This window comes from Puma concolor, chromosome B2, assembly GCF_028749965.1.
Source record: "Puma concolor isolate L17-30 chromosome B2, mPumCon1.1.hap2, whole genome shotgun sequence".
NCBI classification, from domain to species: Eukaryota; Metazoa; Chordata; class Mammalia; order Carnivora; family Felidae; genus Puma; species Puma concolor.
The window spans coordinates 134,991,948-135,015,416 of record NC_141671.1 but is presented as its reverse complement, the minus strand read 5'-3'; the positions used below and the strand labels follow the sequence as shown (position 1 = coordinate 135,015,416).

Below are 23,469 nucleotides of genomic sequence, written 5' to 3'. Positions count from 1 at the left end.
TCTTTAAATATTTAAAAATAAAATAAAGTACAATAAGATAAACACCCAGTTCCCACATTATTCTCCCCTCTATCTAAAAGAAGGAATGCCTCTGATCTTAAGAAGATACCATAAACTAAATTGCAAGGTATGGATCTAGCAAAGACATTATCATGGTGAAAGTTCCTGAAGGGCTAAACCAAAGAGAACCAATATTTGTTTGCACTTTGGGACACAGTTGGGATTCAAACACAGTTAATGTTTGCTGATCACTTTGTCAGACGATAGAATATGGGACAAGACATTAGATCCTCAAGTTGAACAGGAGCTGTTTTTTTTTTTTTTTTTCCACCAAATTGGTGCGATTTAATTTACATCCGACTTACTTTCTTGTCTCCTTCTGTTGATGAGTATTTGTAATACGTGTTCAAAGAATGAAGGAATTCTCTTTGACTTAAATCAAACACAAATTATGGACTCATTGTACCATTAACGTCTTTGAAATCTACACTAATTAGCATGCTATTATATTTTTTAAAAAAATTAAAAAATTTTTTTTTTCTTTTAAGTTCATTTATTCTTGAGACAGAGACAGACAGAGCATGAACGGGGGAGGGTCAGAGAGAGAGGGAGACACAGAATCGGAAGCAGGCTCCAGGCTCTGAGCCATCAGCCCAGAGCCCGACGTGGGGCTCAAACTCACGGACTGCGAGATCATGACCTGAGCTGAAGTCAGACGCTTAACCCGACTGAGCCACCCAGGCGCCCTATATTTTTTTAAGTAAACGTGAAAATCTCAAGACATTCCCAGTCCCTACCTCACACCTGCTTTTCACCAACTGAAAGGCAGCTGCCAAATCCCAAAAGCAGAGTTTGAGGCAGAATTTCACAGCAAAGATGATCATGGGCTCTGGGGTGAGTACACCTGGTTTCCAAAGAAGATTTGCTAACTGGGTGACTTTGGACAAGTTATGTAAACCCTTTGAGCCTCATTTCCTTCATCTATAAAACAGAGATGACAAAAACATTACCACAGAAGCTTGTTATGAGGATTGAATAAAACAATATAGGAAAGCACTCAACAAATAATATATATTGACCGTTATCAGATATTATTATTATTCTGCATACGTCAAAACTGTTTCCTTATGTTCTATCTGAAAAAGTTACCAAGAGCAAGAAGCTTATCCTAATTTGTGCGAGTCTGACTGAAACAGTAACTCTAGGTAGGATGGAAAATGATATTTTAGCTTTCTAAACTCCACGGGGAGAAAAAGGGAGGAGGTTCAAGGAAGAAGAGAAGTCCCCTCCAGATGTGAAGAGTAAAGTCAAAATATCTGTAACTAATGGCCATATGGTTGGATTAAGAATAAATCGAATTTTCACAATTAATGAAATCAAAGCACAGGGGAAAGGTTTTTAGAATATGGGTTGAGTTCACTACCCTAGGGGCTCTTGCTTTTTCAATTTGCCTGCTTTCAGAAGAACAACATCACTCTCCCTCTTTCCCACAAATCGCATTTAATATAATTGAGCACGTGCATCCCCAAATAGCAATATTGGGGGTGACACAGGATGTCATACTTCCTGTCAGAGAGCGAGATTGATGTGGCTCAACAGTTGAAGCATATTACTGTCCCACTGCTTTAATAAGCGATCAGAAAACGATCAGAGGATTCAGTTCACCACCATTTTCAAGGTAAGTATATCCATATAAGGGGTCATGTTAACAGAGATAAATACACTGGCCCAAACTGCTGTGCCAAGACGTGGCAGGAAAAAACTCTGATTTAAAAAATGACACCGCAATAAAACTCAAAGTTAATGCCACCAACCTAACTCCCAACTCCCCACCACCTCTCGGTAATGAAGTACATCTCAAAGGAGTAAAATTACTCTGCATACCCTCTGGCACAACTCTAATCTCTAATGGATGCCATGTGCCTATCTTGAATTTTCTCCTACTGTATAAACCTAATGAAGCCAGAGACACGGTGGATCTGGTTGATCCCAGATAGCAACTAATGTACCACCTTTTCTTCAGATGACTTACGAATGACCGTGACTAGAGCACCAACGTTGGATGCCATTAACAACTTACCAAATTAACAGTTTTTTTTCTTTCACATTTAGGTAGAGCTCCTTTTCACCTTAACGGGATCTACCGTAGGAAGCAAGTCTTCTGGCTGGGTGGCGGTTCCTTATGTAAAATATTTTCTCTTCATAAAGATTATCTAGAGCTTTATTACTTTCTGGCCATGAAAATATTGCCCCTGCTTAATGCAACACCACTTTTGTCAATCAAGAATTTCCCAGAGGAGCATTTCATAACACAGCAGTGTTCCATTCAGTGTTGATACATGGTTACTTGAAAGTGGTTGTATCTTTATTGCCAGATTGATGGCTAGCTTGGGAAGAGCTGGGTGCATCCTACTCTGCAAACCCAGCTGATTTCTGCAAACCCCGCCGAATTCAGCACCTGATAGAGGTATTTTCCCCAGAAACATAACATTCGTGGACTCCGTTGTTAATTCTTGCCTCAACGACCTTTTAAGGAAGTCATTCTATTTGACCAGTCAAGAAATGTTGAGATGTAAATCAAGGACTCGGTACAATATTTCTTACTGCGTCTTCCAATTGTATCTTTGTTACATATTGGGCTGTTGTTTCTATGCAAAATCAAAGACCCAAGTTAAAATGAATGCCACATCAATTTCCTTTATAAGGGTTTTCAATTTAACACGGCATCTGGCAAGCAGCCCCTTGTATTTTCCACCAAAAGGCCTGGGGGGGGGGGGTGGCGGGGGCAGGAAGAGAGCAGGTGCCCTGTGAGGGTTGGGGGCGCAGTGGGTGGACAAGAGGGAGAATTCTCGGAAAACAGTAAAACCAACAGGGATTCAAGTTCAACCCGACTCCCTACCCTCCTCAGAGTTTCTGCTCTGTGGTTCAAACACAAAATGTCTGCACAAACCAGAAAAATAAGTAGTTACCCACAACTATGCAGCTGTGGCCTTCTGAGCCACAGGCTGCAGGCCTGGCCCCATGTCTCACCGCTGTGACTTCCACAAAGCCATTGGCACAAAGTCAACTGTAATAATGTCATGACGATAACTGTCGAAGGGGTTACAAACTGAAGGTAAATGTCAAGCATTATTCATGAGAGAAAAGATATGCAATGTAAAAAAATGTCATCACAAACTGGGAGTAAGAACATAATTCCTCCTCTCAAACTCAGGTTGCTTCAGAAGACATTGCTTCATTATTGACTTCACCTCAATGATGTAAGGATGGTTTAATATTTAAAAATCTATTAACGTAATACTACATCACAACATTAAGCCCAGTAAGAAAAGCACTGTCGATTATTTCTAAGTTGTTGAAAATATATTTAATAGAATCAAATATCCACTGCCAATAAAAATTCCCACAAATTAGAAAAATGAAAATAATTTTTAACATTATGAGGAGAATCTTACAATGAGAACCAGTGGCAGAATAATTGCAAAATGTCTGCAGCATTTCCATTAAAATTTGGAACAAGACAAGAACACAGAAATGAAAGCTAGAATTCCTATAAGGTGCACGATAAAATTGTCATGTATGTATGATTACAGATAACATCAGAGCTTTACCTTATCATATTTATACTTTATATCATGCACCAAAATAAACTTCAGATGGATGAGAGAGTGAAATGTAGAAATTAAATGAACAAACAAAAGGAATAATGGGAGATGTAAGTAAATATGAACTTATTTTGGACTTGGGAAGGGGCTTATAAGGGTAAAAGTGATCACAAAGAGAGAGATTAACAATATATATTCTCTACTTAAAAAAAAAAAAGGAAAACCTGAAAAGCAAATGATCAATTCAGCAAAATATTCTCAATGGTTATAGCAGGCAAAAATATTATACATGTTGCTGTGATTTAAAGAGCTTTTTGAAATTATGAAAAGAATACTTAGCTTCAATAGAATGGTAAGGATGTGAACTAACTATTTAAGGTCTTCATACAGAGAATAGCTTCATAATCATAAGGTTAAGAAGTAGATAATATTATATGTATTTTATAGATGAGACAACTCAGATTTAGAAAGATTAAATGACTTGTCGAAGTAAATGGTAAAAAAAAATAATTCAAATTCAATTATATCTGAGTTTGTACCTTCTATATTCCACCAGTCTGAAAAAAAAATACTAAAATTATTGGCAAATTAGAATACATAAGAGTTTTAATTTTGGGGGCATACGGAAAAAAAAAAAACGTAAAATTCTAAGGTAAACCACCATTCTGGGAAATAGCTCTATAAACCACTATGCAATAATGATCGTTTTCCTTTATATATAAAAAGTTCTTGCAAAGCAACTGGGAGTAGTCTGAGACCACAGGGGGAAGAAAAAAACAGGCAAGCACCATGAACAGGCAGTACATAATTATAAATATTAAAAGCCATAAATACGAAATTATGTAAGCTGGTAATCTAAGAAATCTAATTCAAAGAACAACAAAATACTCTTTCTCAAACATGCCATCTTCAAATGACAAAAAGTTGTAACAATCAATAATGATATGGGTAAGGTTTCAACCCAATAAGAAATGATTATAAATTATGGTATTAAACTCAGAGAGACTACTTAGTATAAAAATCATTTTTCAAATGATATCTGAGATACAGGAACAGCCTGACCCTTATCCATTAACAGTGTAACACGAAATTTGTGCACATGTACAAAACAAATATTCTTATATATAAATGACTTTTAAAGAGATACACTGTATCATTAGAAATTGCAATGTAGACTGTTTTAAATTTCGTCCTGATCTGCTTCAGTGTTCTCCAAATTTTCTCGGTTCAGGATGATTAATTTTCAATCAGAAATGCTTTCAAAATGTTATGATAAACATAATGACTTATCCACTATCAATAAGCACACCTTAAATCTGTAAAGTCCTCCTAGAACTTAAAAAACAACTTCATAAATATTATCCCATTTCATTCACACTATAACCCTGTGAGAGGTGCCAGCACCACTTTACAGAAGAAACAGCTTCTCTTAAACTAAAATGATCACATTGTTTAATGTCTCCCAGGCAGGGCAGAGGAAAGGGTTCACCTCAGTTGTAGGCAATAAAAAGGTACCTAAAAACAAAATAAACCTTTTAATTATAAACATGCCCTACAGACAATTCTAAACAATGTTAGTGGTCTAACACTTCTCCCTGAAAAAGTCTTTGGTCTAAATTACTTACTGTAGCTGCTGCAATTACTTACTGTTCAGTTTTAATGGTATGTGTATTCACTTCCAATTAGCATCTTTTTATGACCCGTCCTTTAAATGAGCACCGTGTTCTACATGACAGTTAACTCTGAGAACTCCCAGTGATACAGCTGGCACCAACCCACAGACTTGATTCACAAGAGTCCTTTTCTAGAATAAGTACAAGTCTGTGGGTTGGTGACACGTGTCTCTTATGCTACTATTATATATTCCTAAATTAAACAGGATATTTGAAATAAACAGTGATAGGAACCATGATTTATAAAAACAAAATAAAAAATAACAAAAACAACTTAAATTGTTTCAGTTCTATTTGTCTTATGTGACCACTTAGAGTTTTTGTGTTGAAAATTCAAAACAGGGGCGCCTGGGTGGCTCAGTCGGTTGGGCAACCGACTTTGGCTTAAGTCACGATCTCACGGCTTGTGAGTTCGAGCCCCACATCGGACTCCGTGCTGACAGCTCAGAGCCTGGAGCCTGTTTCGGATTCTGTATCTCCCTCTCTCTCTCTGCCCCTCCCCCACTCATGCTCTGTCTCCGTCTCAGAAATAAACCAACATTAAAAAAGACTGTTTTTTAAAAAGAAAATTCAAAACAGTGAGACAGCACAAATTGCAAAGCATAATACTTCAGTCTGGTTAAGTGCAAGTTTTATTTCATAGATAAAAGTTTTGTTAAGTTTGAACACTTTGTTTTTTTTTTTTTTTTAAGTTTATTTAAACTCACGAAACATGAGATCAATACCTGAGTCAAAATCAAGAGTTGGATGCTATACCGACTGAGCCACCTGGGCACCCCAAGTTTGAATATCTTAAAATTAAAATGTGTTCCTTATTTTAACTGTTAATTGCTTTAAAACTCAAGAAGAAATCAAGAAAATCATTACTATATACTATCCCATGACTATTACTTAAGATAATTGTGTCAAACAGAAGTGGGGTGTTAAAAAATTATACACCCTGGGGGTTAAATACAGTAGACATACCTCTAGTCTTATTATAAAAGTTATGACAGATTCTAGGGAAAACACCTTAAAATTTGGAACAGCTGTTCCTTCTGATTTGGGTAAACAAAAAATACATACCAATTCTTTTCCTTATGTTTTGAACGTGTTCCAAATAAAGTAAGTCTTATTCTGTTTGTATTTATAACCTTATGGAAACCTAAGAGTAAGGTTTTTAGAGCTCATCAGACCATTTATTTCGATTAGAAGCAGTAATGAAATCTCTTTAAACTATTAGATGTCACTTAATCTCTATGTAAGACAGATTGTATCCTTAATGTCTCTTGGCACGATCCGCAGTTATTTACCCTTAATAGTTTTTATATTGACTGAAAACGAGAATTCCCTTCCGATCCCTCCCAGGCCTCTCAAGTCCGAATCAGCAGTTGATCTGAAATAACATTTTTTCATAAAACTTAGAATATAGCTGTTAAAAACCTATCAACTCAAGCTTGGGTGGCAGCGAGAATAAGCCAAGGACTCCACGCCATCTAGCTCTGCACAGGCTGTGACGTTGAGGCCATGACCATCTTGGTTCCTGGTGAACTTTCCCTCGCTATGGGCACTGTTTCTCCAAATATCTCAGGGCACCCTTGTATGTTTCGAGGACCGGCCCTGGTCAAGCCCATGGCATCTGACCCACCTTCAAGAACATTCATTTCAGAACACACTTCCAGTGAGCTGAGATCAGAGCAATGACATAATCTAAAAATAACTGCATTTATATCAAAACCTGTTGTCTCTTTCTTATCTGTCACCGTAAACCTCAGACAACTACCTAAGAGCACACAAGGTTCACAAAGGCATTCTTAACACTGGCGTGCCTGCCCTTAGCATCTTCTCTGCACTCAACAGTGAGAGGGAAAAATGAGAACTCTGACTTCCGTAACCCTGGTGAAAGCAGCCAGAGAGCAGAGCTTTCTAAGAGCAGCAGGATGGGCAAAGGAAAAGCCACACACACCCCCAGGAGACTACCCACACCCCGGTTAGCCCATCGAGTGTTGCGGCTTACTAATATCTACGGAGTTACCAAACTCCTCCCCTTTAAGGCCACAAGCACTGGGCACTAATTATCTCCTCGCGGAGCCCATGACTAGTGCCTTACTCTTCGCAGATACGCAGGGAATGGACATTGGTATTTTACACAGCTTTGTTGAAGAGTTTCCATTCTTAGGACGTGGGTACACCATAAAAGCATATTTTTAAGGATGCAAAAGTAGGAAAAGGATTATATCATAAAATGTAAAACTACAAGTCATACCAAGAAAAAAAAAATACTCCATCTGTTGTCAGATGCCGTCTTCCATTTCCTATTTGTATCGAATGTCATTACTCATAATTGTCAGATTTGATTCCAAATCACTCTAGGTATTTACCCCAAACCGGATCCACCTTAGAAGAACGAAGGCTTGTCACCACTAAAGATGTTCTAGAGTGTTCTGCAGACGCCAGACCTTCAGAAATGTTTTGAGTAATGGAAACGCTGTGATGGATCAAGCGACTGTGTTAAAGATTACGATCTAATTTTGAATGTCTAAATTCTGAAATGTTTACATTTTTATTTTTTTAATGTGTATTTACTGTGGGGGGAGGGGTGCTCCAAGAGAGGCAGAGAGAATCCCAGGCAGGCTCCGCACTGTCAGCACAGAGCTCGACGTGGGGCTCAACCTTACGAACTATGCGATCATGACCTGAGCCGAAATCAAGAGTGGGACGCTTAACCAACTGAGCCACCCCTGAAATGTTGATATTTTTAAAAATCATTTCCATTATTGTATCTTCAGGCAAGAAATGAACAGACATCGGTTGTAGTAATAATCTGCCCCTCATTAATTACCAAACACCCCGATAATCAGGAAGGGGACCTGAGCCAACGCGATTTTCTGTACAAAGCTGACAGAAGGCCACTATGATGGAGGCTGCAGCATCTGAGCAAAATGAGGTATGTGTGGCGGAACAGGGACTGCAATGGGGGGCACTTAACCTGAACAAGGTTCCTCATGTGGCAAACGCAATTTTCTCAATGCCCAGAAAATCCACCAGGCAAGGCCAGCAGCAGACCTTCAGTGACCTACCCCCCAGGGGCCATAGCAAGTCTCCAGCGCCTCTGTTGTCATTTAGTTCATGGGGTTCTCGATCACACGTCCCTCCCGCCGATGATGCCGTGCCGCCTGGACCTAGCGGACAAGGAGTCGCAACTCCCCTAGACTTCGTGGTACGAAATTTGCACGTCAGAAGGTGAGAAATCTGATACACACTGAGGGGCCTTCCCGTGAAGTGTTCAGGGGCCTGGAGTGCAGGGCATCTTGAGACATCCTTTCATAAGGGAGGAGAAGTTGTGCCATCGGGCCCCTCCTAAAACCAGAAGGGAGGCAACCTCAGAAGGGCTTCAGAGGCAACCTCTCCCTCACTGGGAAATGCCGCCCCAGCCCTTTTACCAAGCTGCTCATTCTGAGTTTGGCCCAGAGCAAGAGAACGTTCTGCACGGGCGGCACTGCCACCCGGGCCATGCGCTCCAGCAGACCCAACGGCGCCCGACGTGACAGGTGGCACATACAGGGATGCCCTCCGGAGGCTTGGGCAGCCCCTGTAGATAAACCACAGTGCAGACCCTTAGGATTTTGGAGCAAGACCCCATGGACATGTTAAACTGGGACCTGCAGCCCCCAGAACCATGAGAGAATAAATGTCTGTTGTTTTATGGACCCCGTCTGTGGTACTTTACCACGGCAGCCCCAGGAAACGGATACAAATTATAGCCTCCTAAGTTCTTAGCGCATCCCACCTCCGTAAGAACCTTGTGACCTAGTCACTGGTGTTGTCCACTTTTCGCAGGGGGGCCGAGGTGACCCCGCACAGAGCACAGCTGGGGCCTGGACTGGACGGTCTGGTTCTGAGCCGGTGGTCTCACCCACCGCAGCCCGGTGTGAGCGGCGAGGACCGACGAGGATGCGCAGAGCTCTCTCCCATCTGGATGAGCTCCACCAGCTGCCATAACGCACAGAACGCAGGCCAGTCCAGGGTGGGCGCTCGGGACAGGTTTGAAGCGTGGGAAGAGCAAGTGACGGCTTTGCAGGTGACTGGAGGGCGGCCGACATGCCCATGGATACCTGATCTTCCATGACGACTGACTTCCCCCGTTAATGGCGGCCAGCCCGCTGGCAGGGTCTAGACTTCACATCCCCAAGGATGAGCACCTTCTTACATTTTGTACTCTGGTCCTGACCCTGCTTTGCAGGTCTGCTTTTTATAAATTCTTCTTACTTTTTTTGGAATGTTTACTTATTTTTAAGAGAGAAAGAGAGAGACAAAGCACAAGCAGGGGAAGGGCAGAGAGACAGAGAGGGAGACACAGAATCCGAAGCAGGCTCCAGGCTCCAAGCCGTCAGCACAGAGCCCGACGCGGGGCTCGAACCCACGAACCATGAGATCATGACCTGAGCCAACGTCAGTGCTCAACTGACTGAGCCACCCAGGCACCCCAGAGGTCTGTTTTTTAAATGACCTGTCCAACCAGCCATTTTAATTCCCAGCTCTTCTTTGATGATACTTAACGAATAAGCATACTTGGATTTTAAATTTCTTCACTGACAATCTGCATTCAAGTTTTGACCAAAGTTGATCTTTTTTTTTTTTTTTTTTTTTAACATTCGAAACCAACCTAAGTGCAGAATTCACCAACTCTTGGCATTTGTGGAGACAACATTGAACTGTTTTGTTTGTTTGTTTGGAAAGGCAGACTGCCGCATGCACAGAGACTCACTGGGATGTGTCTGGAGTCTTGGAAGCCTGACTGCCCAACGTTCCACAAATGGACCTTGAGAGCTTGTTTGGAGGTTCTAGGAGGGCAGTGCAGCTATTCATAGACCCTTGACCCAGGAGCAGCCCTCCCCTATCTGGGAAGGTCATCCTCTTAGACTCAGTGTCACCTTGAGTAGGAAAGCACATTGAGCGGTAAGGGAGGAAGGGGACACCTGCCTAGCCAGCCAGATCAGCCCCATCAACCCTGGCGATCAACAGGGTGACAGATGTCACAGCCAGATAGCCTTCGCGTCCTACATTCAACTTTTATAAGGTGTCATTTTTGCATGTCAGACACTGGGTGAGGCCCTCCAACATACACATCCATCAATCGTAAGCAGGAGCCATATCTTTCCGGTTCACTGCGAGAATCCTAGGGCCTGGCCGCTGGATGGCGGTCATTGAGAGAAGGTGACCACCAGTGGACCCGAGAGCTGGACCCCAGCAAGCGGAGGCTCCTCAGACTCACCCCTGTCTTTGGAATGAATACCCATTGGTACGTTCCCATACCAGGAACCACTTCAAGAACACAGCCTTTAGACAGTAATGTGCTGTTGAGAGCATCTGGATGATATGTATGACCATGCCCCATTATGACCTCTGTACAAACTTTTAAGATTCTGGCAGGCGGGTGCAGAGAGCTACTCACCACACAGCACCCAAGACAAGCCTCACTTGTCAGTTCCCTTGCTTATATCAGACCTGCCACCTACCAACCTGGACTGGTCTGCCTCTCTCTCTGGTCTCTATCTGCGCTTCGTGGACAGGGGCCAGTTTCAAATTTCACCTGAGGAACTCTGGAGGGGATGTTTGTTAAGTAGATGGACGGACAGATGGACAGCTAGACGGCTGGCCGGCCGGCTAGGAGTCCATGTACGTGGAAACTCTCCGGAAAGTAAACTATAAAGAGCATGTGGAAAGTCGTCTCACTCCCAGCCCCTTCTTTCTAGATGGATCTTCATTCGCCTAGGCTGCAGATACTTGAGGACATCGACTTGAGCTGGGAAAACTGAACTTTGCCAGCTTCCAATCTGTCCCTGATAACTTCACGAAGGTGGAAGAATTCTTCGGGAGGAATATTTATCATCAGTTCAGCTCTGCCAGGACCCAGGGCAGAACTCTAAAGTTATTTTCACCAACTTCTGTCTTTCCTTTCTGACTATTTCTTCCGTATCCTCTCCCTGGCACAGACACAGAAGCCCTCATGCCGCCTGTCCTTCATCCCAGGCCATCTCTCCCAAACATCCATTAACAGGCCTATTACCACAGGCGTCTTGTTACATAATTAAATTCACGCTGAGGTATGAAAGAAACCTAACACTCTGACAGCATTATTAAATAAGGTTATAGTAACTCACAGGTTTTTCTTAAAGTTTATTTATTTATTTTGAGAGAGAGAGAGAGCACACAACCGGGGGAGGGGCAGAGAGAGACTCCCAAGCAGGCTCCACACTGTCAGTGCACAGCCCAATGTGGGGCTTGAACCCACAAACTGTGAGATCACGACCTGAGCCGAAACTAAGAGTCAGACGCTTAACCACCCAGGTGCCCCTAACTCACAGCTTTAACTGGAAAGGAGATGTTATTCAAATGAAAAAGTCAAGAAGCCTACCCCGTCTGCTATCTACCCTGAGGCCTGCTTTCTGCTTTTCCAAGTCTGCTAGGAAACAGGATACCTTTATAGCCCCATAGCATTCCCCTCCACCACACCACAGTCCAGAGCACCGCCAAACTCCACAGGACTCGATAAAACTTACGCACAGCCTGCAACTTGCACCACACACATATGCACGACGAGGGTACCTTCTATACATGTGTGGTTACGCACATCCTATAAATACTGTGTCATGTTCAGGCATAGCCGTAGCACCAGATCATAACACCCAATGCTTGTATATGACCACAACCTTCTCCCCTAAACCTCTAATCCCTCCACCTCCCCCTCACTGGCATCAGGCGGTCAGAGAAATGAGGACTTCTCAATGTCACCCCCACAATGTTCCCAGTCTCCTTGCCCATCCTTCCTGTGCTCCCTCCCACTGCGGAGGAGGAACTCCTCTCCTACTAGAAGCAAATCCACCTTTTCCTTCCAACGCTTTGGGCACGATTCCCTCCCACCTCCTCCAAGACTTTGACCTCCTGGGTGTCTCCCTTTCTCTGGCTCCCCACCACCAACACTTCGACACGTTTGAGTTCTTCTCATCCTTAAAAATAATTAAACAAACAAACAAAAACGCAACCCGCAAAACCCTTCCCATGACGGAGTCTACCTTCTTCCCTAGCAGTAGCCTTGGTTCTGTCTTCTCTGCCAAACTTCACCATGTCGGTGGTACATCCGTTCAACGGAATATGGTTCGGCGCTAAAGAGAAATGAGCTGTCAGGCCATGAGGAGACATGGAGGAGCCTTAAACACACATTACTAAGTGAAAGAAGCTAATCTGAAAGAACTACATACTGCGTGCTTTCAACCATGGAATGTTCTAGAAAAGACACTATGGAAAGAGTAAAAAGATCAGCGGTTGCCAGGGTTTTAGGGAGGAGGAAGAGTTGGAACTCAAGAGGATTTTTAGGGTAGTGAAGACACTGGAGACACTCTGTATGTTTATACCTGAAGGCAGCCTCTTCCTTCCCAAACTTGCTCTTCTGTCAGGTCCTCTACCTCATCAGGGAACAGCATCAGAATCTGAATCCTGAAATCCGCAGGTCCTCCCAACCTCTCTCCTCTCATCCCTGTCAGCCAAACGGTCACCGTGTTCCGTCCATTCCACCTCACAATTCCCTCCACTGCTCCTCCCCCACTGTCACTACCCAGTCCAGGCCACCAGCAAATCTCTCCTGACCCTACAACAACCTAAACTGTTTACCCTCCCTCTGGGCAGGATCCATGGAGAGCTCCCCTCTTAAGATACTCTGAACTCCTAAAGATGAGTTCAAGGCCATCCAGGACCAGCCACTGTCTGTCTCTCGTATGTTGCCGTTTCCTCCAAGCATTCTGGGCTCCGTCCAGACTGAATTCCCTTAAGTTCCTGTTGCCAGGTTGCATACCTCAACCTCCTCCCTTTCTGGCCTTTGCACATACTGTTCTCCCTCTCTAGAACACTCTTCCCTTAGGATCCTTGCTCATAGCAAACTTTCAGGCCAAACCCTTCCCAACCTTCAGCTCTCTGACCCAATGTCAGTTCTGGAAAGCCTGCCCAGACCCGCCTCCCTGCAAATGAAGTTGGACGCACCTGTCCATGGCATCATGTGCTACCCACCAAAGCAATCGTGTCTTTAGCATTACTGTTCACTCCATTTGATGTCTTCCCTGCTAGACCAAGCTCCTCGAGGGCAGGCTTCTGCATCCTGCCAAGCACAGGGACCAGGAGCCTAGAGGCTTGGCACAGGGCTCGGAGCCTGGTGAGTATGGAGATAATATGTGTAAAGCTTGACCTAATATTTACCCTGTGAAAACATAACCCCATTCCACTGAGGCAGGAATCACAGCAGTCACAGAAGCTAAGTACAGCACAGAAAAGGGACCCATCCAATGCTTTTTTATTTCAAGCAGCATTCGTTCTTTGCAAGTTCCTGGTTTTCCAAAGCTGCAGACTTGCTTTGGGAACCAAAGGGGAACTTACTTTGAACTTACATTTTAATTACTTTCTTTGGAAAACCAAAGGGAAACTTACTTTGAACTTGTATTTTAATTACAGCCTTTGGAAAACAAAGAGGAACTTAACTTTTTTACTTACATTTTAACTCACCGAAGAGGGGAAAGTGGCAACAGTTGGTAAGATGCACAGCACCCCCAACATTAACCCCAACATTAACTGTTTCCTGAGGCAAATCCTACAATCCTAACGTCCTCTCAAGTGATTCTTGGGAAAACTCCTCAATTTACTTTCCTCTCTAAAGATTTGCTATCCCTGCCTTGATCATTCATGGTATGACCCACTTTCAAGCCACCTAATATTCTTACCAAAATGCAAAAAAATAATCACAGGGATCAACGATGCAAATGACTATAAAGGAAACGTAAGGCCTGCTTGAATAAGCAGAATCCCAAATGCACATAATGAACCACCTACACGTTCTGACCATGACCGAGCCAAGGAACTTGGAGCTATTTTAATGTGGATCACATTCTGAAGGAAAAGTCCTAGCACTATCTGCCCACACACAAGCTGTGCCAGAAAACAATTCTTAAATCATGTAAAACCCAAAACTTTTCAGGCAATGCACACATAAGTGACACATTCAGAACGAGCAACATGATTTGACACTGTGGCTCACTTGTATGTTCAATGCAATGTTAATTACACCTTAGTTCCTATTATGTGTTTTTCTTATAACAGATGTATAAAACTACACCAAGAGAACTTTTTTTAATAATTCAATTTGTCATCTCTATGTTTTTGGTCCCCAGTCGGAGCATCCGTGGAGGTCCAAAAACACTTCTGCCCCCCTTTGATTCCTCCATCAGTTTAAGAACCAGAATTAAGTGTATATGGAAAGTGAATAGGGTGTTATCTTTTTTATCAAGGATTGTTATCGGATTTATATGGAAGTTGACTGAAATCATCATTTACACGGAAAGTAAACAGTATTGCAACACGAGGTGAAATCTTCTTCTCTAAATCGCACTTGCTCAAATGAGCTACCATATGGACACCATGATCTAGGCAGGAGGATTCAGTCCAAAGTCTGCACCCAGACATTTCACATCCATAGAATTCTCGACCGCTTCTAAATGGAACGAGAGTCCTTCTCAGCTTCTAAGTTTGATATCTATGCCTGTATGTTTAAGTCTCAGGACCAAATGTGATACTTCCTGCACATCACTCCCTCCAGCACACGCTCTCCTCTGCCCTCTTGCCTGTACTCAGCTCTGTTCCCGAAGAATAAGCTAGTGGCACAGTGATATATCTTATTCTCCGTATCCCATTCTGGCCAGGCCTTGACCCATGTCCTCACCATGTGCCCACCTGCTCACATATTCTCAGCCCACACCCACTTCACTTCCTGGGATGTAAATCACAAGAGTCTGACACCTTGAACTCCTTTGATCTGCTGTCTCTGGGAACAAGCCTTGAGACTAATGGTCCTGTCCCTCTATCCACACCAGACAGGACTAACTCTACCTGCCTGGGCAAAGCGTGCTTTCCTCTCTACTCCCCGGTTTGGGGCCTACATCGGTTATATCGGTAACACAGGGAGGGTGACTGGGATACACGTTTAATTTGAGGCAAACTGTCCTCCGGACCTGCCCTCTCTATATTTTTATAAGACGAATGTCTACTCTCAAGCAAGTTATCCAAATTCCCTTTCTTGCAAGATAACATGTGGATAATATCGAACGCTTTATTCCCGTCTATCCACTTTTTACCAAGTTTTCGCTTGCCCTTCCTGAAAGCTGGACATTATGACCTGTACTTAAGAACATAAGGCAACGCAAGTGACCAAGATGAGCACAGAACATGTAGATAATCCGTGTTCCCCTGTTAGGGTGCTGTGTTTACAGCCGTTCCCCCCACCCCCACCCCCCCCTCACCCCCCAGCTGCAGCTCCTTTACCACCATTCCCCCCTGAGCTTCTCTATAGGATTTCCAGCTGAAGTCCTCCCTTTCCTGGGTAAATCCAATCAAGTTTGAGGATCACCTGTGCTGTCTACTTCTCCCTTTCAAGGCAAAGACCCTCAACTTGGAAGGCTTCAGGAACCTAAACGGAACAGACTCGGCTGGAGGGAGAGCTCCTGTGTGAAAATAAGACTTCCTGTTCATTATTCAAGGCCCAAACCTGTACTTGAGCCTTCCTCACAGGGCAGTTTCCATAACCTCCCAGTTCCTTCCCCCCCTCCCCCCCCAGAATTCCTCACTGGCCACTGAAAATCTCACTTCCTTGGACTGTGCTCTCCCCTCCCAACCGCCAGTCCTCTCAACACTTTCTAGAACTCAGAGTGGCTCCTCCTTTGTGGCATCTGGATTAACAGTAAACCAAATCGGTGACCCAGCACAGACCCCGGCAGCCCACCCTCCGCGGCCCCATTATCTTCAGTGTCTTTAGCACAGATTACCTCCCTGTACTCCAGGTGAGGGAACTCATCCCAAGTGGCCACACATTTGTTTTACCCGCACCCCCCCCCCCGCCCCCCGCCCCCGGTCCGTGTCAATGGTTCACTTTACAAACGTGCAGCACTGCTGAGATTTGACTTTATGGAATTGGGAATCACAGGGCTTGACTTCCCACCCTTTAAAGAGTTCGTCAATTTCCCTCTGGAAATTTCTCAAAAAGATAAGGAAAAGGATGAGAAAAAAAGATCGACACCAAGGTAGGTATTAGCCACCGTTCCGGTACCTGCCAGACTTAAACACTACCACAGAGGGTATCTGGAATTGCCCTTCGCTCCTGGAGAAGCGCCGCTCATTCCGGTTCCTGGCAGGTGAGCCCCGGACCTAAGCGGAGACTTGGTCCTCGTTTAGAACTGACACCTGGGTGCGGGATCTTGCCTTACCAACCGCTGGTGACACCGGGAAGGAAGGACCCAAGAGCGAATACGGAAAGAACAGACGAGAGCATCCCAACTACCCAAAGCATCCTTGGCCTCCCCGTCGTCACCTGGCATGCGCTGCCGCCGCTGGGCCGTGTCCCCTCCCGCCGCGCGCCCCGCGCGGTCCGGGCGGCGCCACCTTACCTTGCGGGAGTACGGGGGCTTGCTCAGGTGGATGCCATCGCGGACGAGCTTATCCCTGATCATGATCTTCAGCTTCAGCTTGGGGTAGCTCACCAGCTCCCTGCTGCGGGGGGCGGTCGTCTGGCTGCGGGGGTCCCCGCGGGTGCCCGAGGCCGGGCCGCCACACGGCTCCCCCCGGCGGCCGGTGGGGACGGTCACCGCGGGCGGCACGGGCGGCGGCTGCGGCTCCAGCGTGAAGTAGAGGCCGGCGGCGGCGGCATCCTGCTCCCGCAGCCGGTGCACGGCCTCCAGGATGCGGCGGCGGTGCGCGGGCGCCAGCACCCCGATGGCGTCCAGGTCCGGGTCCCCGATCTGTTTGCACACCTCCAGGTCATCGTAGCCGTTATCCACGAAGGACTCCGCGTACTGCGGGAGCTGCAGCGCTTTCAGCCACTCGTAAACTATGTTGGTGCACATGGTGGGACTGGAACCCCGCCGGCAAGCACCGTCCCAGCGCCCGAGCGGCACGGGCGGCACCAGTTCTTGGAACTTTTAATCCTCTCCTCCAAGGGGAAAGAGAAACCGCCGCGAAGTTCTCCGTGTAAAGGAAAGGAGAGGGCCGGAGCCAGAAAGCCAGCAGAAGAATCCCGAAGAGGGAGAAGCGTAAAAGCGGCAAAGTGAATTCCCCAAGCAGCCTGGAGCTCGCAGGCACTGGCGGCTGTGCGAGCCGCTCCGCTCCGCGCCGCCCCTGGATGCGCCGCCGCCGCGGGGAGGGGCGCGCGGCGGGCGCGGGAGGGGGCGGAGGCGGGCGGGGCCGGCACAGCCCTCGGACTCGCGCCGGGTCAGCGGCGCGCGGTGCCGCCCCGGAGTTTGCTCCGCCGGGACCGGCCGGGAGCCGCGCGCCGCATCTCGCCTTCCGGCGGCCGGTGGCGGCGTCTGAACGCGCGCCCCACGCTGGGGAGGCGGCTCCTGCGCGCAGCCCCGCGGCCGCCCTGGAGCGCCTCGTCTTCGCGAGTGCGGGTCACCGCCGTCCTCCCGGCGCGCAGCGGGCGGCTTCTAGGCTGCCCGGCTCCCGCGGCTGCCTGGGATCGCTCTGTGCGTTTCTTTTTAATCCGATTTCTCCAGCTCGTGGAAATCTCACTTGGTCGCGAGCCGCCCCGACTTCGGCCGGCGTGCCCGCGGACAGCCCAAGGGCACGTCCCGCTGCCTGACCCGGCCGGGCGAGGCCGTGAGGCCAAGTTGCCCTCCTCCTTGCCCAAATCGAGTTAGCGCCCCTTCCTCGGAGCCGGCGCGCAGGCCGGAGCCAGGCGGTCTGGCTTCTTCCGTGGACGCCCGCCCAGAGCCCCGAGCCGCGGCGCTTTAGCCCGGCGGGTGGGCGCGACGAGGGGACCGCCCGAGTCCAGCCGGCGCTGCGTGCCGCCCCTCCTCGCTGCGGCGGGGCGCGCGGGGCGGCGGAAAAAGCTGGCGCTCCTGCCTGGCTCTCCCCTCCGAAAACCCCCGAGTCTGTGAAAGTTTGGGATGGGTCGGACCTTTCCCCTGGGCCGGCGCCTTCCACCCGGCCCCCCCACCCTACTTTCTGCCAGGTTCTTTCATCCTCGTCTCCAGTGTGCTTTCAGTCCGGTCCGCCCACCATGCGTTCCGCCCGAATCTCCCGGGTGGCTCTGTCCCCAGGGACGCTTCCGGCGACCTGTCCTGGAGCCCAGGGAGCAGAGCTCACACCTCCCGCCCGGGATCGCGAGGACACGGATACACCGCCACCCAGCCGGCTTTACAGGAGACGCTGGGACACCTTGGTGCGCCGCACTTTCCCTCCAGGGAAGAGAATCAGCCGAGTTTCCCCCTTTTTCCCAAATGCCTGGGCAAACGCCTGGGGGTGGGGACCCGAGCGGTAGGTGGAACAGAGCGAGTGCCTCGACTACATTTCCTGAATTATCTGACCTCTTCTTGGGGCTAAGAGAATTTTGGTCGAGGTACTCGATGGGGCAGGTCTCCTCTCTTTTCGCAGAAGGGCGATTCAACTTCGCGCCTGAGATATTGGAGGACCGAAACTGGGCGCTGTTCCCGGAGGAGTCCCGGTGGGGAGTGCCATCCGCTAACCTGGACCTTGGAGACAGACTACTGATGATTTCAGAGTCGTTTCCAGAATTGCGCATTTGGCTTTGGGGGGTGGGGGAGGGGAGAGTCCTCTTTCCCTAAATCAGAAAAGCTTAACCCCTTAAGGGACACAGAGCCCTTAAAGAAGCAAACGGCAGCTTTGACCCTTTTGCCCGGAAAAGCACCCCACCTAGGCGCACCCAAAATGTTCCCTACAGTTCGTGGGGGGGGGGGGGGGGCGGGGGGGTCCGGGGCTAGGGTGTCCGGGTTTCTGAGCTCAGGCACTAGCGAGCGGATCCCACGTTATGAAGAGCCGCCAGGAAGAACCTGCCAGGAAGGGACCTGTTGCAGGGTGCGAGGAGCACGAGCTCGAAGAGCTATCGGGCTACCTGTAGCCCCTCGCTCCTGCTGTCATCAAGGCCACTCCTTCCGGAGCCCGAGCTGGGGCGGGGCGTTTCTCCCGGACGCCGGGATCCAGTCCTCGCGGCCCAGCGCTGCTGGCGCCTCTCCCGCGCCAAAGCAGACTCACAGTGCCCCCTTGCGGTCGCGCAGGCGAATTTTAAGGCGTTGTCCAAACACGCTTTATTCAGTGTAAGAGAGTGAGCCGAATCAATCTTTGTATCAGTTCCCTGCCCCACCTTTTAAATGAAGAATTTTTACATCACGTTTACCTTTGTACCCCAACGCTCTTTCCTAAGGACCTTTGATCTTTAGGAGGAAAACACTCCATCAGTTTGAATTTTGCTGCTAAAGTCAAGTTATAGAAGATACTTACTTGGAACTCACTATATGTCAGGAATCTATACGTGTATCTCCACGTATCTAAGTAGTATTACATTCAGCATCTTACAGAAGAAGAAATTGAGGAAGCAGAACACTAATTTGACCCCTCCCCAAGATGTCGCCGTTCAGGACGGAGCAAGAGCTAGAACCCTGGAGGAATAAATTCAGGCTTGCCTCCCAGCTGCTATCCATTCCAGTCTCCAATGTATGCTGGAGGAAAACTTGGGCTGGTTGTAAGATCGGAGTCCACACCACCCCCTTTCTTTTAGACTAGAGAACTTAAAGCTCTGGGGTTCTATCATTGGGGATTTCTTTCCCAAGTCGTGCGAAAAGTCCAGCAGCTTCTTACTAGTTCTTTGCTTACTTGTATACAGCCTTTTCCCCTCCGGGAGCTTAAAGACATTCACCTTATCTCATTAATCCTCTGTGAAGGCAGCAAGTATTTTTATTTCCGTTTTACAATTAGCGAAACTGGTTTGGGGGAAGATAAATGACTGGCCCAAGGTCATATAGTAAATCAGGAGGGAGACAAGAATAAACCTGCCTTGTCAAACTGTCACCCCAACAGGCAGCAGTGATTCTCTTTTATTTATGTGCAAAGTCACCATCCAATTAGGAAATAAAGTATCCTGGTGCTCCCTTTGGAAGGGAAGCCTTTTATAAATTAATCAGTTGTTAATCAGTCATAAATAAAACTTACTGTTACCTCCAGAGAAAACCTGCTGTCTGGAGACTTCTGAACTACAGGGGCGCTTTTTCTAGATATCCTTCTCCTTCTCTGGTCTCCTCCACTGGCTCACCTCTTTTATGTGTGAACCCTCAAGGCTTCTATCTTTCTACTGCTTGCCTTAGCATACAAGCCTAAAGAGATTTAGTTCTAGAGGCCACTACGTGTAATTTCAAATGCAGAGGGTTTATAGCCTAAGTGTGTCTCTACCCATGGCTACAGTCCAAAGCAAAACTGGAAAGAATGACTGGTTAATGTTAAGATTTAGAACTAGGGTTTGGGAGGTGGGAGGCCATTCGAGACTGTCTGAAACATCCGCGTTTGCGTGGAGGAAGTCAAGGCTCAGGAAGGACAGTGGACTTACCTGAGATCACACTTCTAGCTCAGGGTAGAACCAGAGCAGCAACCATCTCGATTTCCTCGAATGCTCATCACAATTGCCACATGACCTCATTTTTCTGTAAGTGCCTGGCTCCTGTCGCAATCATTCATATACTCATCAAATGTGTATTAAGTAGACATCCCAGTGCCAGTCACTGAACTAAAAAGAGAAGAGTTTTCTTCATTAAATGGAACCGGAGAGCTCTCAGAATTTTTAACATGTATAGAATAAATGGAAAGTTTCTTTTAATATATATTAGTTCATTAATTAGGAAGATTACAAAAGTTCTATTTTCTAAAAGCTTGAATTGATAATCCAAATTCTATGAATCGTAACATTAGCCGAAATCTGAAATTAAAGTGTAGTTCACATCCACACAAAAATGTACTTAAAAACAAACAAAAAAAAAAACAAGTGGCTATTATGTTCCTAGGCATAGCCTTAGAACAGCAAATTAATTTACTCAACATACATTGTCAAGTGCCTATAATTTTACAAGTACTTCTGAGTGGTATTGCTTTATTAGAGGTTTTTTTTTTTTTTTACATGAAAATTTTCAGAACACTTATCATGCTGTTTATTATTTAATATGTTTGGGGCCAGATTTTTTTTTTTTTTCAGAAAGAACTTCTTACCTAATGAAAATCAATGGAAAAATAGGTTGTGAAAAAAGTTTCTTTATAGGCACCATTTTAGAATTGTTTTGCACTAGTGATAACTCTGGCAAAATGCCTATTGATACTCTCAGTGTAATAAATTAATGATAATCATATTCAGGTTTTAAATTCTAAATATCAGGAAACAGCTTTTCCACTTTGCTCAGACTCTGTAATTTGATTTAAGGATATAGAGTGAAAAATCATTTATTATGAAATTTTCTTGGTGCCACATAGGTTTCATAGCATTTTATCCCAAAGATAAATGTTCTCACACAGGGTGCGTAAAAATTAAATTCCATTAACATCTGTTAAACGTCAGTCCCCAGGGTGTCTAGTCTTGTAAAAGTCAAGTATATATAATATTAATCTTAAAATGCAGAGTATGTTTTGCCTCTCCTTAACCATGAGCTAAAAAGCATCTAGAAGGAACATATGCCATAGGGAGAAATGAGAACAATACACTTGAGTGATGTAACGGGCAATCTGTTCTCTGGTGGCTGGGGGTGAGGCAACTACATTAGGGGAAGCCTGGGTGGAGGCGTCTGGTAAGATGTCTGATCTGTATACATTATACTCGTGTGACAACACATAGATGCACGAAGGAGAGACAAGAAACGGTAGGGAGTCACAGCAGGATACCATTAGATTATTCATTTCTATTATAACATGCCTTTCTTTCTTTAAGGAGGGAACAAAAGGTGAAAAGAAAAATGTGCAAGAAGTCAAAGACCTGGAGGTCACTAACAGAAAGATAGCCCAGCGAGAAGAGGATAGTGATGGACAAGAAAATGAGATCCATTTTTTTACATTCGTATCCTCGCATCTCTGGTACTCCCCAAACCTTCTATTATTTTTAAATGCACCCACAAAGAGGGCGAAAGTATTAGTCCAGTGTTTACTAAGGTAAAATGATAGGTGGAATATTTCGTTAAATAACCATAAGCAGCTCTTGGAACTTCCTTTTTTTTTTTTTTTTCCCAGTCTAAGTCAGCAAAAATGAACCTAAAAGTTAGGTTGTATAATCTCCTATGAATGAAATGATATTGAGAAAAGCTATTTCAGGACTCCTGGATGGCTCAGTCAGTTAAGCGATGGACTCTTGATTTCAGCTCAGGTCATGAACTCACGGTTCGAGAGTCTGAACCCTAAATCGGGCTCTGCACTGACAGTTCGGAGCCTAGAGCCTGCTTTGGAGTCTCTGTCTCCCTTTCTCTCTGCCCACTCCCCTCCTCCACAAACACAGGCGCGCACGTGCGCATGCCTTCTCTCTTCCTTTCTCTCAAAAACCAAATAAATAAACTTTTTTTTCAAAGCTATTTCAGAAAAGTGAAAGTTATTTATGTAACCACAACATTGCAATCACTCAATTGATAACCAGGTGTCCAAATCAAATAAATATTAGCTATTCCCATCGAACAGTGACTTCCATTCTGGAGTTAGGACAAAGAATTTGATGGAGGCTACTTCTTGAGATCTACCTGGCTCCAGATGACTGGGAGGTTGTAGGTTGTCTTTTTTGAAGCAAAGTCATTTCATAGGTTTGTTTTAAAATCTATTCCTTCTTATTTGACTTAAATTTGCTATTGCGGGGTGCCTAGCTGGCTCAGTTGGTAGACCATGCAACTCTTGATCAAGGGGTTGTGAGTTCAAGCCCCACATTGGGTGTAGAGATTACTTAAAAATAAAGTCTTTTAGCGACACCTGGATGGCTCAGTGGGTTGCGTACCTGACTCGATTTTGGCTCAGGTCCTGATCCCAGGGTCGTGGGATCGAGCCCCATGTTAGGCTTTATGCTGAGTGGAGCCTGCTTAATATTCTCTCCCCCCCCTTTCTCTCTCTCAAATTAAAAAAATAAAATAAAATCTTCTAAGAAAATTTTTGCTATTGGAATATGTAGGCTAAAACTCTTGAATCCTTGACTTGTAAGAAACTGGCACGTAATTAGAACTTCTGTGGAAGCCTGAAGTCTTTCCAGCTTTGGAGAAAGGTAGCATGCATTGCAGTTTCGAAACGCTAACCTTTGGGGTCACTTTTGATATATATATGACATCTTAGACCTTATTTATGGATGTGGCAACATAAAACCTGAGGGCAACATCAGATCTTTA

General features: G+C 45.7%; 1 protein-coding gene across 3 annotated transcripts in view; it reads right to left on the bottom strand.

Moving 5' to 3' along the window:
* Positions 1 to 17,486, bottom strand: part of SAMD5 (sterile alpha motif domain containing 5) — a 52,809-nt gene extending 35,323 nt beyond the window's left edge. For all 3 annotated transcript variants that reach the window (XM_086708100.1, XM_086708099.1, XM_086708101.1), the window contains exon 1: positions 16,738 to 17,486. In XM_086708100.1, the coding sequence (XP_086564226.1) occupies positions 16,738 to 17,193 (456 nt within the window). In that variant the 5' untranslated portion in view covers positions 17,194 to 17,486. The remainder of the gene's footprint in view (positions 1 to 16,737) is intronic.
* Between the last annotated feature and the right edge of the window lie 5,983 nt (positions 17,487 to 23,469).